This window comes from Heterodontus francisci, chromosome 5 (assembly GCF_036365525.1).
Source record: "Heterodontus francisci isolate sHetFra1 chromosome 5, sHetFra1.hap1, whole genome shotgun sequence".
Classification (NCBI taxonomy): Eukaryota; Metazoa; Chordata; class Chondrichthyes; order Heterodontiformes; family Heterodontidae; genus Heterodontus; species Heterodontus francisci.
In genome coordinates, this window is record NC_090375.1 from 77,082,730 (window position 1) to 77,101,124 (window position 18,395).

Sequence of the window (18,395 nt, forward strand, 5' to 3'; positions counted from 1 at the left end):
TCCAAATCACACACTATCCTGACTTGGAACTATATCGCCGTTCCTTCACTGTCGCTGGGTCAAAATCCTGGAACTCCCTTCCTAACAGCACACTGGGTATACCTACCCCAAATGGACTGCAGCGGTTCAAGAAGGCAGCTCACCACCACCTTCTCAAGGACAATTAGGGATGGGCAATAAATGCTGGCCTGGCCAGCGTTGCCCACATCCCATGAATGAATTAAAAAAAAAATTCCGACTTATCTCGGAGTGAAGATGGACCGCTCGCTAAACTTCCATAACCACTGAAGAAGGTAGCACCAAGGCAGGGATGAGGGTCAACCTGGTCCAGAAACTGGCAAGGAGAAGCTGTAAACATCAGCATCGTGCTTTGGACATCAGCAATGGCCCTTGTGTACTCTGTAGCTGAGTATTGTGCACTGGTTGACTTGTTGATGTCCAACTGAACACTGCAATGTATCACTCAAGTCGACTCCAACACCCTGGCTGACCATGCTATTGCAAATCTCCCCCCTTTCCATTTTCTGCAAATCTACAACCCCCTGGGGACTCTAGCAAATCAAGGAAATCAAACGTGTCCCCATCCACCATGCTTAACCTTCGACAATGTGACTTCAACCCTGATGAAGCTTAGAAAGCTGAATGAAGTTCACAAGAAGTCACAAGATGTTTGTGACTATTGGAGGCCAATCATCTCATCTCCAGAGCATTGCTGCAGGGGTTCCCCAGGGCAGTGTCCTATGCTCAACCATGTTTAACTGTTTCATCTTTGATCTACCCTCCATCATAAGGTCAAAAGTGGAGATGTTTGCTGATGGTTGTACAGTGTTCTGTCCCATTCATAGCCCCTCAGATAATGAAGCAGTCTGTGCCCGCTGCAGCAAGACTTGCACAACATTCAGTCTTGGGCTGATAAGTGACAACTAACATTTGTGCCAAATAAGCGCCAGGCAATGACCATCTCCAACAAGAGAGAATTTAACCATCTCCCCTTGACATTAAACTGCAGGTTAGAGCCTGTAAATTCTGTGGTGAGTAACTCACCTCCCAACTCCCCAAAGCTTTTCCACCATCTACAAGGCACAAGTCAGGAGTGTGGTGGAATACTCTCCGCTTGCCTGGATTGGTGCAGCTCCAACAACACTCAAGAAGCTCAACACCATCCAGGACAAAGCAGCCTGCTTGATCAGCACCCCATCCACTACCTTAGACATTCACTTCCTCTAACACTAGCGCACCATGGCAGCAGCGTGTACCATCTAAAAGATACAGTGCAGCAACTCACCAAGCCTCCATCGACTACATCTTCCAAACCAGTGACCTCTACCACCTAGAAGGACAAGGGCAGCAGGCACATGGGAACACCACCACCTGCAAGTTTCCCTGCAAGTTACACACCACCGTGACTTGGAAATATATCACTGTTCCTTCACTGTCGTTTGTCAAAATCCTAGAATTCCCTCAACAACACTGTGGGTGTACACACACACTACAAGGACTGCAGCAGTTCAAGAAGGCAGCTCACCATCACCTTCTCAAGGACAATGTAGAATGGGCAATAAATGCTGGCACTGCCAATGATGCTCACATCCTGAAAAAGAATAAATAAAAACAAATACCTTGTGAAAGACCCAACACAGAAGATCACTGGCTTTAATCTTGCATGGAGCTTATGGTCAACCCTAAATTGCATATGAACAAACCGTGGCAGATACAGATACTTGATGCACAAATGGAAAATTAAAAACTCTCCAGTGTGCGATTATGATCACCCAGAATAGACCATGGAACATGTAATGCCTGATGCACAAATACAAAGGAGGCATCACAGTGATACATTCCGCTACTCCTGACACAATTATCTAACTTAACTACCTGAATGTAAAATTACAGTTGTTGCTCTACTTTTACATCAGCCACAAGAAAGAGAGAGAAGAAGGCCTTGGGAGTTTCAGTGCTGGGTGTTATCTCAGATGAGGTAATAGAACTGATGGCTGTTAGGCAGAGACAAAGGATATGATTGATGGGAAACCTCCCGGGGCACAAGGACCATTAGGAATAAAAATATTTTATGCTTTTAATGTATAAAAGCTTAGACTTAGAGCACAGGTGGTAGAATGTCCTCATGTATCACCACAAGACCATTTAGGTTCGATCACCTTAAAACCTCGTAGATATTAACAGGTTGTATCTGTCTTTGACTATGCTGCAAGTATAACCATTGCATTTTAATTTCTTTACTTCTTGTCATGTACCTCATTTTCTAACTGTAATAAACAGATGTACTTTGGAACAAGGCTCCCTCTAGTCTCTGTGTATCACAGACCAAATCAAATATGAATCACTTACAGGCCACAAAATTATCTACAAGAGTAGGAGTAACTTCAAACTTCTATTCGACACTATCTAATGTCTACCCTATCGTCTATCTCCTGCCTTCTCTTATCTTTGAAATTCAGGAGCTAATGAACTTCTCCATGGCTAAAATTAACATTACTCAGAGAAATGGTCTGCTCTGCCCCTTTCTTCTTCCTCAGTTTTCATCTATTTATTCCTTCCTCCAAACTGTCTCATCCGCCACTCCACCTTTATTCCATAGATATTTGTCATCAACTCACCTTATCTATTTCACCATGCTCCCTCAACTCCATTCCTTTTCTTTGAGCACCCTACCTTTCTGCATCAACCCAAAATGACGATATCAACCGGGAGACGGTGGCGTAGTGGTAATGTCACTTGGACTAGTAATCTAGAAACCCAAGTTAATAATCTGGGGATACGGGTTAAATCCCACTATGGTAGCTGGTGGAATTCCAATTTAATTAATTCATTCATTCATTAATTTTAAAAATATGGAATTGAAAGCTAGTCTCAGTAATGGTGACCATGAAACTACAATCGATTGTTGTAAAAACCTATCTGGTTCACTAATGTCATTTAGGGAAGGAAATTTGCCGTTCTTACCTGGTCTGGACTACACGTGACTCCAGACCCACAGCAATGTGGTTGACTCTTAACCACCCTCTGAATTCGGTAGACAAGGGCAATTAGGGATGGGAAACACATGCTGTCTTCGCTAGTGATGCCACATCCCATGAAATGAATAAATTAAAAACTAACCTCTAGCATTGTTCCTTCCTGCTTCAAAACTGGCATATTAACCTCTTCGTAAAACATCTACCTTCCACCCATCCATCCTTTTCCAATTACTGCCCTATTTCTGACCTTTCCTCCCTTACCAAGGTATTACATTGTGTCATTGCTGGGCAATTTTGCACACATCTTGTACCACAGCTTGTTCGAGACTCCGAAATCTAATTATCAGTCTGCTGCACTGCTCTTGTCAAAGTCATAAATGATATCTATTGTGACCATGATCATGATAAGCAGTTGCTCCCATACCCCTTGTCCTTTCCACTGCCTTTGATATTGTTGATCTCTTCATCCTGCGACATACTAATGTGTTTCCTCGGTAGTCCATCTTCGTGGAACTGCTTTCTATTACTTTTGCTCTTAGCTTTCTAGATGACTCAAAGTATTGTATACATCAAACTTTTCCCCCAGCTTAATGCTGAAAGGGCCAACGTTATCCTTTTGGCTCCCTGTTAATTTTTACGTGAGTCTATCTGTAGCCGAATTAACCTCTCTGAAAGTCTCCTCCGTTTTAGTTCAGAAGTGCAGAAACTCAGCATGCTGCTGGCTCCCAAGCGGAGGTTCCTGGGGTGGCAGGGGAGGGGTGGGGGAATCCGGGTGGTTGGGAAGTTCTGCTATGGAACAGCACATTCTAATCTCTTACCTGTGCAGGAGAGAGACATGGGAGGGTACAAGTGACATTGTCCCTTGAATCAACTAAATAATAGATGGACTGGTGTGGGAAAGTCATAGCGGACCTCGGGCGCAGCACCCAGCTACACAAAGCGCAGTGGCAAAGCGGAGCCTACCAGAAAGCATAGAAATATCTTACCCCACAGTACAGGGGACTACAGATGATGATGACACGAATGATTGCTCTGGGGACATGGGTTCGAATCCCACCAAGGCAGAAGATAGAACTTGAATTCAATTAATAAAACTGGAATTAAAAATAAGCTAGTCTAATGATGGCCATGAAACCATTATCAATTGTTGTAAAAACCTACCTGGTTCACTAATGGCCTTTAGGGAAGGAAATTTGCTGTCCTTTCCTGGTCTGGCCTACATGTGACGCCAGACATAAAGCAATGTGGTTGACTCTTAAATGCCCTCTAAAATGGCCTAACATGCCACTCAGTCGTATCTAACCAGTATGAAGTCAATAAGAAATGAAACCGGATGGACCACTGGCATCGATCTAGGCACTGGAAACCCAGCCCTGTCGACCCTGCAAAGTCCTCCTTACTAACATCTGGGAGCTTGTGCCAAAGTTGGGAGAGCTGTCCCACAGACTAGCCTGAAACAGTCATACGCACCGAATCATACCTTACAGACAATGTCCCAGACACCGCCATCACCATCCCTGGGTATACCCTGTTCCACCGGCAGGACAGACCCAGCAGAGGTGGTGGCACAGTGGTATATAGTCCGAAGGGAGTCCTCAACATCGACTCTGGACCCCATGAAGTCTTATGGCATCAGGTCAAACATGTGCAAGGAAACCTCCTACTGATTACCACTTACCGCCCCCCACCTCCACCTCAGCTGACGAATCAGTCCTGCTCCATGTTGAACACCACTTCAAAGAAGCACCAAGGGTAGCAAGGGCGCTGGATATACTCTGGCTGGGGGACTTCAGTGTCCATCACCAAGAGTGGCTTGATAGCACCACTACTGACCAAGCTGGCCGAGTCCTAAAGGACATAACTGGGTCTGCAGCAGGTGGTGAGGGAACATACAAGAGTGAAAAATATATTTGATCTCATCCTCACCAATCTGCCTGCAGCAGATGCATCTGTCCATGACAGTATTGGTAGGAGTGACCACTGCACAGTCCTTGTGGAGACGAAGTCCCGCCTTCACATTGAGGATACCTTCCAACGTGTTGTGTGGCACTACCGCTGTGCTAAATGGGATAGATTTCAAATAGATCTAGCAATGCAAAACTGGGCATCCATGAGGTGCAGAGGTTCCCCAGCATCACAGATGCCAGTCTTCAGCCAATTCGATTCACTCCTCATGATATCAAGAAACAACTGAAGGCACTGGATACTGCAAAGGCTATGGCCTGACAACATTCTGGCAATAGTTCTGAAGACCTGTGCTCCAGAACTTGCCATGCCCCTAGCCAAGCTGTTCCAGTACAGCTCCAACACTGGCATCTACCAGGGAATGTGGAAAACTACCCAGGTACATCCTGTACACAAAAAGCAGGACAAGTCCAACCTGGCCAATTACCGCCCCATTAGTCTACTCTCAATCATCAGTAAAGTGATGGAAGGTGTCATCAACAGTGCTATCAAGCGGCACTTGCTTAGAAATAACCTGCTCAGCGATGCTCAGTCTGGGTTCCGCCAGGGCCACTCAACTCCTGACTTCATTACAGCCTTGGTTCAAACATGGACAAAACAGCTGAACTCAAGAGGTGAGGTGAGAGTGACTGCCCTTGACATCAAGGCAGCATTTGACCGAGTATGGCATCAAGGAGCCCTAGCAAAACTGAGGTCAACGGGAAACAGGGGGAAAACCCTCCGCTGGTTGGAGCCATACCTAGCACAAAGGAAGATGGTTGTGGTTGTTGAAGGTCAATCATCTGAGCTCCATGACATCGCTGCAGGTGAACCTCAGGGTAGTGTCCTAGACCCAACTACCTTCAGCTGCTTCATCAATGACCTTCCTTCAAACATTAGGTCAGAAGTAGGGATGTTCGCTTATGATTGCACAATGTTCAGCACCATTCGTGACTCCTCAGATACTGAAGCATTCCATGTAGAATTACAGCAGGACCTGCACAATATTCAGGCTTGGGCTGATAAGTGGCAAGTAACATTCACGCCATACAAGTGCCAGGCAATGACCATCTCCCCTTGACATTCAATGGCATTATGATTGCCGAATCCCTCAATATCAACATCCTGGGGGTTACCATTGACCAGAAACTGAACTGGAGTAGCTATATAAATACCCTGGCTACAAGAGCAGGTCAGAGGCTAGGAATCCTGTGGCAAGTAACTCACCTCCTGACTCCCCAAAGCCTGTCCACCATCTACAAGGCATAAGTCAGGAGTGTGATGGAATACTCTCCACTTGCCTGGATGAGTGCAGCTTCATAAACACGCAAGAAGCTAGACACTATCCAGGACAAAGCAGGCCGCTTGTTCAACACCCCATCCACAAACATTCACTCTCTCCACCACCGACACACAGTGGCAGCAGTGCGTACCATCCACAAGATGCACGACAGCAATGCACCAAGTATCCTTAGACAGCACCTTCCAAACCCACGACCTCTATCACCTAGAAGGACAAGGGCAGCAGATGCATGGGAACACCACCACCTGCAAGTTCCCCTCCAAGCCCACACCATCCTGACTTGGATATCGCCGTTCCTTCACCGTTGTCGGTCAAAATCCTGGAACTCCCTTCCTTAGAGCACTGTTAGCGTACCTACCCCACAAGGACTGCAGCGGTTCAAGAAGGCAGCCCATCACCACCTTCTCAAGGGCAATTAGGGATGGGCAATAAATGCTGTCCTAGCCAGCGATGCCCACATCCCATGAAGAAATAAAAAAATGACTGGAGTGGAAGTTCAGGAATGGGCATAAATGTAACCAATTTATTAGTTTTAGACTGCCCTGGCATTTGCCTCAAAAGAGTACAGGAAACATTTCAATATTAAAATGAAGCTTTTGGCTTCATTTCAGACCCAGACTCCTAATGTTGGAGCCTGTGCACCAGCTCTGATCAGTATTTCTGGGTCTTTAAGCTGCCTAACCAGCAGTCCATAATGGTATTGCTGAAGGTAACTCAAAAAGAGGCCTCAAAACTTTGTGCAATTTTGAGCTTTGTGTTTTTGAAAGGAGGAGTGTTCCTCCTGACTCCACAAAACAACTGTAGGGCGCTGACGGACAGCCCTCAACCCCCTTGCTATCACTTGCTTTCCACCCTACCTCTCCCCTGGACTTTACTGTGAACTTCAGTGCCAGCCAAAATTAGTTTGGCCCAGACAGGTGAGCTGTATTGTGGCAGTTGACTGGCGCCTGCAGAACACTTAAATTGTGGCTCTAAAGTCCGAAGGCAATGGTGCACTATTGGGATTGTGCACAGTTTGAGACGCTAATGGATTTAGGCCCCAGTGCAACAGAGAGAGACCATCTGTTTCATCGCATTGCATTTTCATCCTAGGCAGTGCTTTCTCCCAGATGTGATGAACTTGCTGCTTATTGTACAATGACATTACCTATTGCCTATTAAAAACCCAAACAAATGCCAACTGGACACACATTCCCAAATTACCTCATGTCCAAAAATTGCAATTTGAACCATAGTGAGTATTTTTAGAAATTTTCCATTATCTTAACATTTTCAAGAAAAATATTTTACAAGCATAAAGAGGCAGAGATGATATCTATCGCTGAGATAGCATTTATGCTGATGCACAGTTGAAGACTTTCCAAAAATTGTAATTACCGAGCACATTCATTTATAGCAGAGGCTTACATTTTGGTCCTGCGGAAGCTGTCCCCGTGATTGTAGACCGTGGACCTCCTTTCATGGGAAAGCCACCTTTTCCTCTGCGCGTGACCGGTATTGTGACACGTGGCCGTTTTATTGGTATAACAGCACGAGGTGGTGGTGGAACACGGCCATGGTATTCAAACATCCTGGAAAAAAAAATTACTTTTAGAATGCAAGATGCAACTATGGCTTTACTTCTATATTTAAGTTACAAAATTAGCACCTTTACTCCAGTTTACGAGACACTAAAATGATTCCAATAAATGACTCCAGCCACACTAAGCCACTTGTTGATGAGTGCACTTCAGGGACTTCATAGCTTCTCAATTTTATACTCCAATATTTGAGATTGCCAGTTAACATGGATGACAAAAACATATGGTGAGCTTTCAGTTCCATTTTGGCTGCAACCTCATTTTGATTGTGACAATGATATAGTCAGGGGTTTGTCATTTGGGTGATGCCATCTGTTGTTTTGTCATATTGTCAAATTCAGCAAAGCAGAAAATAAGTGCAATCCAGCCACTGCATAGCAATTTTATATCAATTGCTGTTCAGTCTCCTGAGGCCTTGCACATGGGGAGTCTAGCCAAAGAGTAGAATTCCGGTGAGGTAGGGTTAGTGGGCAGGGAATATTTGGACGTGGCAGCAGTTGTTATTTAGCTCCCACTTTTAACTTAGACATTAAAAATTGCATAACAGGATGTCAACTCTCTGCACATGTACCTGTTGCCATTTCTGCAGCGGGAGGTTATGTGTCTGCGTCCCTCTTTTGAGAGCTGGGACACTTTATCATATTTAAATCAGGCTGCTACAGTGCAAGTTAGGAGCCTGTTTTAAATTTAATGCTGATTAGCTAGATCTCCAAGGACCCAGAAAACTTGGTCATGAAATGGAGATGACAGCAGCTGGATCAAGCAGGTAAACGCTTTTTATAGCGCTGTTTGTGAGCCAGGAGGAGCAGGAATGCTTGCCCCCAGTCCCTGAAGCAAATCTTCTGCTGCAATCAGCTTCAGCCCACTCCCCTGACTCACAGTACCAAGCCTTATGCCTCGCTGTCTTTGCTGATCACCCCTCGTGCCTCTCAATCTTTACTGATTGACAAGGACGGTCCCCAATAGTTTCTGACTGTGGCCTTCTACAAGCTTTCCTGCCCAGCTGCTGGCCAGCCAGGTTATTTGACAAGCTGCTGTGTGGGAATTAGAACAAATAAAAATTATATTTGCCTTTAACAATCTTGGCAAGGGGACTTCAAACAGGCATTGCTCCCCTTGTTTACCTATGAAAAAGGTCTGACTGCCTGCTTCAGGTGTGGTGAACCGATGCCTCGTTTGTCCTAACTCAATATGGTGAGTTGTGCTGTTTCAGCTGGAAATGCACACAAGTTTTCCTGCCTGCCATATTGCAACCTAAGTTGTCTGAGTAGCACCCGAAAGACAAGTGTTGCATGGACTAATTTTTAAACGATGATAGTTTGGGGAATATGTTTCCTAGACGCTGAGTCTGATCAGACAGACTGTAATGATTTTTTTTCCAGTCCTGTACATTCCTTTGTCTTGATGTACCATTGCCAGACAAAACTTAGATTTGATAGTACAGGCTCTATGATTGTGCTATTACATATTGCATAGAAACAGGCCATTTGACCCAACTGTTCCATGCTTTTATTCTTTCACAGTTGAACTGAACATAATATAATAATTATACACACCAACCATTTTACTTCATTAAAACCTTAGTGACAACATGATGTGGTCTCCAAATATTTTACAATGGCATCAAGAATATTTAACAATTCATGCACTGCAGAAAATATGGGCTGAATTTTCACCACGGAGGCAGGAAACAAGAGCCAGTTTGTTTACAGGTCAGAAAGTCATCCTCCAGTGGGAAACTGATGAAAGTTAAGATTTTCACATGGGGAAGCCCTTAACTGGTATGGAAGTAGATTTTCTATCCACTTACTACCAGTGGGAGTGGGAATAGAGGTGGGTCAGCTGAAGTGCAGGACTCATTTAGTTCCCCACAGCAGCCATTTAGATCCCTTCCTGTAGAGGGCATTGGCCCTCATTGTCACTGAGCCTAAAGTCTGACAATTGTGCCTCCATTTCCAGCTGGAGCCTTTCTTCTGGGCAGAAAGCCACCTAACTGCCCTCGACAGCCTTTCCCCCTGCTCTTCTGCCCCAACGATGCCAGGGGGTGCCAATCCCATTTAAAGCCTGGTTGCTGAATGCTCACTTACCCAGCCACCTGCAGCGTCAAGAGCATCATCTTACCAAGTTCTGAGTCCTCCTTTGCCCATTGACTTTTTTTTACGGGGCCAGGGTGACGCTCTGGGGCAGCCGTGACTGGCTCCCCACCCTGTACCTACCTCCCTTCAACTGATCTGTTTCTGAAGGTGCGGGTAACCTGTGCGCCCCTTTAAAAATGTAATCCTCAAACTTTGACAAGCTCTTCACGAACTTTTGAAGTACTTTAATTGGCCTCAATTGGGAGGAGAGCAGGATTTCTGTCCTGCCCTCCTTCCGCCCTGGAACGGCACCTTGAAATTGACACACTGCAATTTTTGAGCCCGCAACAATCTGCCCCCTTACCCACCCTGCCTTTGTTCCTGATTTTGGGAGGCCCCAAAAATTCAGCCCGATTATTGTGCAATACCATTTATAAAATCATCAGGTAATCAGGAGAAAATAGCACCAAAGAATTAGTACCAACCTCAACATTTGTTTCTCTGTGTTGATTCTTTTATTAACATGGAGTATTGAAGATAGAGTGTGGAAGATGAATTATACAATGAAGAAATGTAAAGATCACTGAGTCACCTGAGGTCAGTGACTAACTCTTGGCTGATATCTATTCGAGCCCCTGTACTTGAGCTGAATTTTACCTGCTGTGGCAAATTAGGAGTCCAGACTGGGAGCAAACTCAGAATATAGCATGCATTCCCACCTCCAAGAATTCTTTCCAGAGGTGGGACAACATGGCAGAAACAGATAGCCAATTAGGCCCATTAATAGGTCAATTGGGAGAACGGTGATGGCGCAGCCAGGATCTTACTGACAGTGGATGGGCCCCTTGCTGCTAAGGCAGGAGCCCAGAACTAAACTGGAGGCGACCTCTTGACGCAAGGCCGGAGGGACACTAACGCTTCCTCTCCATTACCCCAGCACAGACCTGCTGGAATGTGCTGGACACAGCCACAGCCACTTGCCATCCAGTGGAGTGGTTGGCCTGACAGCTGCAGCCATGTGAGTGTTTAAACTTTTTGTAATGTGGCAGAGAGTGCCTCCATTTTGAGATGCCCTCGTGGTCTCTTGCTTACCTCAGCAATGCCCACCTCTCCTGGTGTGGCTGCTGGCTAGACATCGCAGTGGGCCCTCCGATTGGGCTTCCCACTTCCCTGGTCCGCCTGCCATCCTTAATTGCACGGACCTCCCAGAGGCAGCTTACAATTGGCCACCTCCAGGAAGATCGCGAGTTCAGTAACTACTCTTGGCCGTGTCAATCTGCCAAATGCATCTTAAATACATTTCTGATGCAAATCTACCAGCCCAATGCAACGGACATGGGCAGGAAAACAGAAATCTTGATATACATGACATTGTACATTGTATTTAGGGGCCTTGTGTTCGCTTTGTCAATGAATGCAGCCACCACAACATTATTTTAGTGCTAAGCCATCAATTTACACGAGTCTCAATAGAAGTGGTGGAACTAAATCAGATTTTGAGATTTATGCTGAATTCACATTTCTAAAGGCATAGAACCAACATCAGTTATATCACTGTTTAGCAAGGGTAACATTCATGAGGTCGAGCATAAAATATTATTGTAAGTGTGTACACATTGACTGAGGTCAGGATCAGTGTCCTCTGTGCCTCCCCACCCTCCCACCCCCAGTCAACTCTCATCCATGATTGCAAAACTTGAGACACTCGCTGGGATGCATTTTCATCTTCAACAACTGGGCAGTAATTTGGCATGTTGGATCACGTACCCTTTAAATTCATGGAATGAAAATCAGGTGAGTTCTATACCGGATGGGCAATCCACCCCCACTAGATTACTGCACAGGCAGTTGAAAGCAAAAATGTACCCCTTATCACATATGAACAACAGCCAGTCGGGAAAATTATTAGAAGGCTATAGGTTCACATGGAAATGTCACTCCTGCGTAAATCGCTGACTACAGAAGAAAAGAAAAAAATTCAGAAAATAACAAAAATGGGGGGTAACTGGCTTGCACTAACACACATGGTGAATGAATACAGGCGCACTGCACTGGATTTTCCATTCATTCAACTTAATCAGCAGAAAATCATGCACGGTGTGTGCTTGTGCTTCCCATGCCTGTTGGTGGTGGGTGAGATTCCCTAGTAGCAGCAGAAAGTCGAAGCATTACCCCTATGATACTGTACCTTCAGAGATGGATGGGAAAATAACAATTCTATGATTCAGGTCACACATTCTCACACCACTCAAAAAGGTATCTGATAAAGGCTTCCACATTTACATAACTGTCATGTTCATTAAAGCTTGGTCTTCTAGTTAAAAATGCATCCCTATTTTAACTACCATCTGGATGACCTTTGTAGCGAATTGTCTTGCAACAAATACGGAAACATGGCGCTGGTTTGAAAAGCTCTATCTGATCAAATTCCAGATGAAATTTATACTAGCTAGAAGAGGTTTGGAAGAACTGATAAGAACTGCATTATTCATGTTAACCCTGAATAAATAAATTTATTATGTGCCCTTCTTTTCCTCTGAAGATTTATAACACGAGAGTTATATATTCTGCCAGAGCTTTGGTTTGACTTTTCAAATCTCAGACTATCAGCATTATAATCAGGGAAATGAAGGACGTCAGATATTGAACTAAGTTGGAGATTAATAGCAGGCTAGGACAGAAATGCCATCTCCTGTCAGGCAGGTTTTCTATTTGAAAATTGGAAAAGAATGGGACCAATATAAGGCTCAATATGTCTTGAGTTGACTAACCTCTTCATTGACACAAAAAGAAACTTGCATTTCTATAAGAACTTGCATTCCAAAGTGGTGAGGTATATCAGAATCAAATAGTCAGATGCCACTCAAAGTCTCCAGGTGAGTTTGATGAACAGTCTGTAATGGATAGGCATTCAAGGCACTTTGGCTGCTGCAAGCATCACACAGATCTTTCAACAAGGAGTACAGCAACAGGTCTACTTAGATTTTGAATTAGCAGTCTAACCGTAGAAACTTTACTGAGAATTCCAGAACTCTCAGAAACACAAAAGGCAACAAAAAGTCACTCCTGAGGCAGAGACTTCTGGAAGCAAAAAAGGAATTTGCTACCTCTATCAATATGAATATTCCTTTCCAGGGGTCTTTTCCTCTTTAGGTGAAACACAGCCTGTAGGCCAATGTAGATTTTCTGTTGAGAGAGAGACAAATTCTTCCTTCAGGGAGAGCACACATTGCTGGTCTGCCACATCAAACTGGTTCTAGTCAGTTTTTACACACAGGCAAACTGATACAATATGGCATGTGACCTCTCTCTCTTGCTGTTGCTTGGGAACAGGCGTGCAGCTCGCACACACTGTTCCCAGAGAATAGAGAAACTTCTCAGTCTTAAAAGCACACAGACCCTGATTAGTTTTCAAACAGAGAAAAAAACCCACTTCCATGACAATATTGTAATGTAGAAAATACAGCAGCCAATTAGCACACAGCAAGCTAATAGAAACAACAATGTGATAATGACCAAATAATCTACTTTTAGTGATGTTGGTTGAGGGATAACTATTAACCCCAGGAGAACTCCCCTGCTCTTCTTCCAACAGTAGCTGTGGGATCTTTTATGTCCACCTGAGAGGGAAAATAGGGCCCTGGTTTAACATCTCATACAAAAGACAGGACCTCCAATAGTGCAGCATTCCCTCAGTACTGCACTGGAGGAAAATCAACCTGGATTATGGGGCTCAAGCGTATACTTAGGCCACAGCAAAATCCACTGCAGACAGTGTTAAGCTAAATCAGGATTGAAATCAGGCAGGTTGTAGATGATTTGCTTTGTTTCTGTCCATGTTACTGATACTTCCCCCAGTATACTTATATGTCTTATACAGGGCTCATGTGTGTTGTCATATTTGTCTCCACTATCCTTTATTGGAGGGTTTTTCCAAGAGATGGTTTCTTGAAAAACAGGATAAAATATTAAGTCTCAGAATGGAATCTCAGCCCTAACAAAGTAATCTTCATTCACTTCTGAATTACATATAAAATATTTTGAGCTTATATCCATGTAACAACTGCTGCCAATGATGTGTAACATTTCTGGCACGTGTGTTGCCCCCAGTCCCCACATTAACCCCTCCCCTTTAGTTTTAAAACCAAGATCCTTGCAAAACTATTAAGATCTCAGAAACTGTGGCCACTATAATGATATCATGGTTTCTGCTAAAGGAGTCATTTTTCTAGGACTAACCTTGAAATAAATATTGCTAAATGTCTGAGACTCCACGTGTTTTATTTGCTTCAAAGGAACCTCAAGAAGTTCAACACCATCCAGGAGAAAGCAACACACTTGATCGGCACCCTATCCACCACCTTAAATATTCACTTCCTCTACCACCGGCACACAATGGCAGCAAAATATACCATCTACAAGATGCACTGCAGCAACTCTCCAAGGCTTCTTTGACAGCACCTTCCAAACCCTTGATCTCTACCACCTAAAATAACAAGAGTAGTGGATGCATGGGAACACCACCAGCTGTAAGTTACCCTCCAAGTCATACATCATCCTGACTTGGAACTATATCACTGTTCCTTCACTGTCACTGGGTAAAAAACCTGGAACTCCCTTCCTAACAGCACTGTGGGTGTACTTACACCACATGGGCTGCAGCAGTTCAGGAAGGCTGCTCACTACCACCTTCTCAAGGGCAATTAGGGATAGGCGATGAAATGCTGGCCTTGCCAGTGACGCTCACATCCCATGACCAAATAAAAAGAAATGAGCACTGAATAGGTTGCCTACAATTTTTCCCATTAGTTCTAATTGTGGAGCTCGAATAGATTACACAGACAAGTGAAACAAATCTAATGGGTAGACAATAGTAATAATGAACTCAGTGTTCTTGCCAGTAAAAAGCTTTTTTTTAAGCAATCCTGTGATTATGTAATTTGTATGTGTTATTGCGCTGTTTGTACAGTTTCTAGACTAACATCTGTTTATATATTTATGCTATGGTGATGACTTTTCCACTTCAGCATTCATTTTCCAGTCCCATTGTGGACATTGGTAACAATACTTTGCATCTCACACATTACAGTTACCATCAAATGCTGATACATTGCAATTTCTGGATTCAATTGCTTAGTAAGGAAATATACCCTGTGATGCCACACTGATCTATACAAATGAAGGAGGTCTAGGTTTGATCCTTACTGAGTTAGCTGATGTAAGATGGGTAAGACTTTAGTTTCCCCACCCCCCCCTTACTAAGTGAGGTGAGAAACCAGCAACAACTCCTCTCCTGATCACTGTCCCATGGTCTCTGTTGGAAAGAGCATGTGTGCAAATGCTAGGGAAGGTCAGGAAAGGATCGAGCTTAGTTGCCATACCTGCTCATGCTCATACTGCCTGTAGACACTCATTCCATGGGCTCACTCACTAGAAATAATTAATTGGACAAGATATGAGCTACCAGAATTCCTGCAATGGTATTAGCCTTCGGTACTGGAGAGGAAAAAAATGAGAAAGTACCATATTTGTTTCAGCTACGTGCATTTGTCAATACTAAAATAGACATTTTTCAATGCCTGTAGTTATGCCATACAATGTCTAAAGGAAAAATTCAGCACCTGTTATGGTGATGTGAACGGGAGGCAGACTGTGAACCTGTAGCTGGAAATCTTGGAAAATGTAAATTATCTGTAAGTGCATATGTAATTTTAAGGAATAAAATCAAAGTGTGGTAACGTGCCAAATATCAGATAACTTTGTAAGCCAATCAAGCTTCATTCTCCCAGTTTATTTTGTTATATTGCCAGATGTGTTATAGGCTGACAAAACAGGCTGCGTATCATTTATTCTAAAATTTACTATGTAAAAATATTCAAATAGTAACATGTAAATCAAAATCAAAATGGAAGTGGTAAAATACCAGAGACAGTTAAAGAGTGGTGATATCAGATTGTCTGTGGCTACGTCTTATTAGTACATCCTGACAGACTTCTTGGTTAATACACAGAATCTTGGAATAAACACTCTGACTAGTCTTTTATTTCCAAGAATCACTAATGAATGAATTATTAAAAACAAATATGATTTAAAAATAACTTTACATTGAAACATATCTACACAGTCTATATTTTGACAAGTCCTGCGATTAAGAATCAGCCTGGCAGTTTTCATACGTGTCTAATTATCTTACTTACAAAAATATTTTCACGGACTGGATGAGAGATTAACATAATATAATAGATTGTGTTCAGTTTGTTGCACTGAATGTAATTAATTGATGTTGTGTGACAGGGAAAGAATACAGATAGCACAACAAATCATTAAGTATTCGGTGTCAACCACATTGGAGCCACAAAAACCACTGAGTAAAAATTATTTTCACTGTGGTGTATCCTGTTTATTCATATGCAAAAAAGGTTTTAAAAATAAAACAGTACTTTTTTGTACGGATACCACCAACATCAATGTCAGTAGTGAATACATAAGTATAAATCAGTGCTGTTTAAATAGCTTAATTGAACTTGAAAAAAAGACTCTATTTGAGGATGGAATATACTTTTCAGAAAGAATATTTAGGTACCGTAGGCCGAGACGAACAATTTGTTTGAAATTTGTTGCAAGGAAAGCTCTGGGCTCAATAAACATGATAATCATAAACCCCAGCACTGCAAAACTCTTTTACAACCACAAATTTAAGCCAGCCATTATTATTTGTTTCGCATTTGAAAATTTCCAATTCAAATCAGACTTACTTGGTGAAAATCCATGAAACTAGTGACTTTTGGAGGCATCATGACAGTGAGGTAAGCAATCAAGTGGAAAGAAAATTATAATGCCCACAGCATCAAGGTGAGAGAATTTTATTGAAATATAGTATGTTCTGTTTTATAGAGAGATGACAATTATGCACATATCATACAAATATAAGCAATCTATAGTATAACAACTTATATTTCTGTAGTACTTTTCACTTAACTAAATGGCTCATGGATCTTGCAAGGAGAGTGGTAGAGAGAGTAGAGAAATCAGGGACACCACTGAAGGCACAGCCAAAGAGGTAAGTTTTGAAGTAGGAGAGCAAAGTGAAAGAGATTTAGGAAGAAAAATTCCATAGTGTGGAAACATTGAAATAAGCTTATCGCCAGGCATAAAATTGTGGATTGACCACTCATTACAGAAACAGTCCGATTTTCATTTCCAATTAAATCGATAGCAAGCTGAAAATCTACCCCACAAGGCCCAGATTGTGTGGTGCGAAATTGACAGCAACTTCTGGTGTCTGCACATACGCAGTTAAAAGCAGAAATCCAGTAGCTGCTGTCAGGGATTCCTTGCTCCTCCACAGGGTGCAGTGCTGAAATCCCTGCAGGTGACAATCTTCTAGAAATCACTGAACTGACAAGAACTGCCACTTTTATACAGTAATATCGTTGTTAACCCCCCTCCCCCAAAGAAGTTATGCCTTGTTAATTAGCTGTAACTGGGCATTTAATGGCATACTAAGTCATAAATATTGCTAAACAACTTCTCTAGCAGTGGCAAAGTAATTATATGTGAAAAAAATCATAGTTCTTTAATGTAATTTTCTTAAAGGTTGTTTAAAATATTTCAGCTTCTAATATGCATGTCCAAATCTTTATTTCACTCTCTTCAAAATTTATAAAAAATGAGGGATAGCACTTTCACTTCCTGGTTTGCTGTCTATGAGGATTCTTCATTGTTAATGGCTGCTTACCCTACTTGATGACATCACTGCTGATGAACACCTGGAGATCCCCTTGACTTGGCACCATTTTCAAATTAACGTTGGATAAGATGAAATACATACCACAGAGATCACTAGATCTTTGTAGGTAGCTTTCTTCAGGGTCAACAGCAGGTGCTGTCACTTTGCAAGTGACCACAAAATCTGGGTCAATACACAATTTGGAAATCAATACATTGGAAACAAACAAGTTGGCTGAAATATCAAACCATAGCAGTTGACAAGGGAACAAAAGTCAGATATGTTTATATCAACTTAACCACAGAACTCTATACAAAGTCCAAATGTATAATGATACAATTAGCTGGGATGGTTTCACAGAACAGAACAAGTTTTGCATGAGCTTTAGTGATACTTTACCACAAACAATACAGTTACAATGCGTGCAGGGATGATACTTTATGCAAATGTGATGTCAAGTCTGGCAATAGGTAATGGGCTGAGAGCTTCTAAAAAAAGTTTTCCCAACAGTCACATTATTTAATTTAATTTTGTGTCAGATCATATTCTTCAACTGAATATTTATTATGGTCTTGTTCCAATTACTTGGTCTGCTTGAGCATATCAAACCAGCTGGTTTTTTGTACACTGTAATGCAGCCAGCTAATCTTTGAACCAAATATTGCTACTGTAGCTAATTACTTCAACTTGGGTGAAAGTCAAGATCTCAGGGTCAATAAAATGTCTTTTTTCATTTAGATTTTATCTCTATTGTGGTAACTTTTTAAAAAAAAGTAGGACCTGTAA

At 42.7% G+C, this 18,395-nt stretch overlaps 1 protein-coding gene across 1 annotated transcript in view; it reads right to left on the minus strand.

Annotated features, from left to right (window-relative positions):
• LOC137369926 (RNA-binding Raly-like protein) overlaps positions 1-18,395 on the minus strand; it is a 600,853-nt gene that overhangs the window by 143,709 nt on the left and 438,749 nt on the right. Inside the window, exon 4 of the mRNA XM_068031670.1 lies at positions 7,633-7,796. Within this exon, the coding sequence (XP_067887771.1) occupies positions 7,633-7,796 (164 nt within the window). The remainder of the gene's footprint in view (positions 1-7,632; positions 7,797-18,395) is intronic.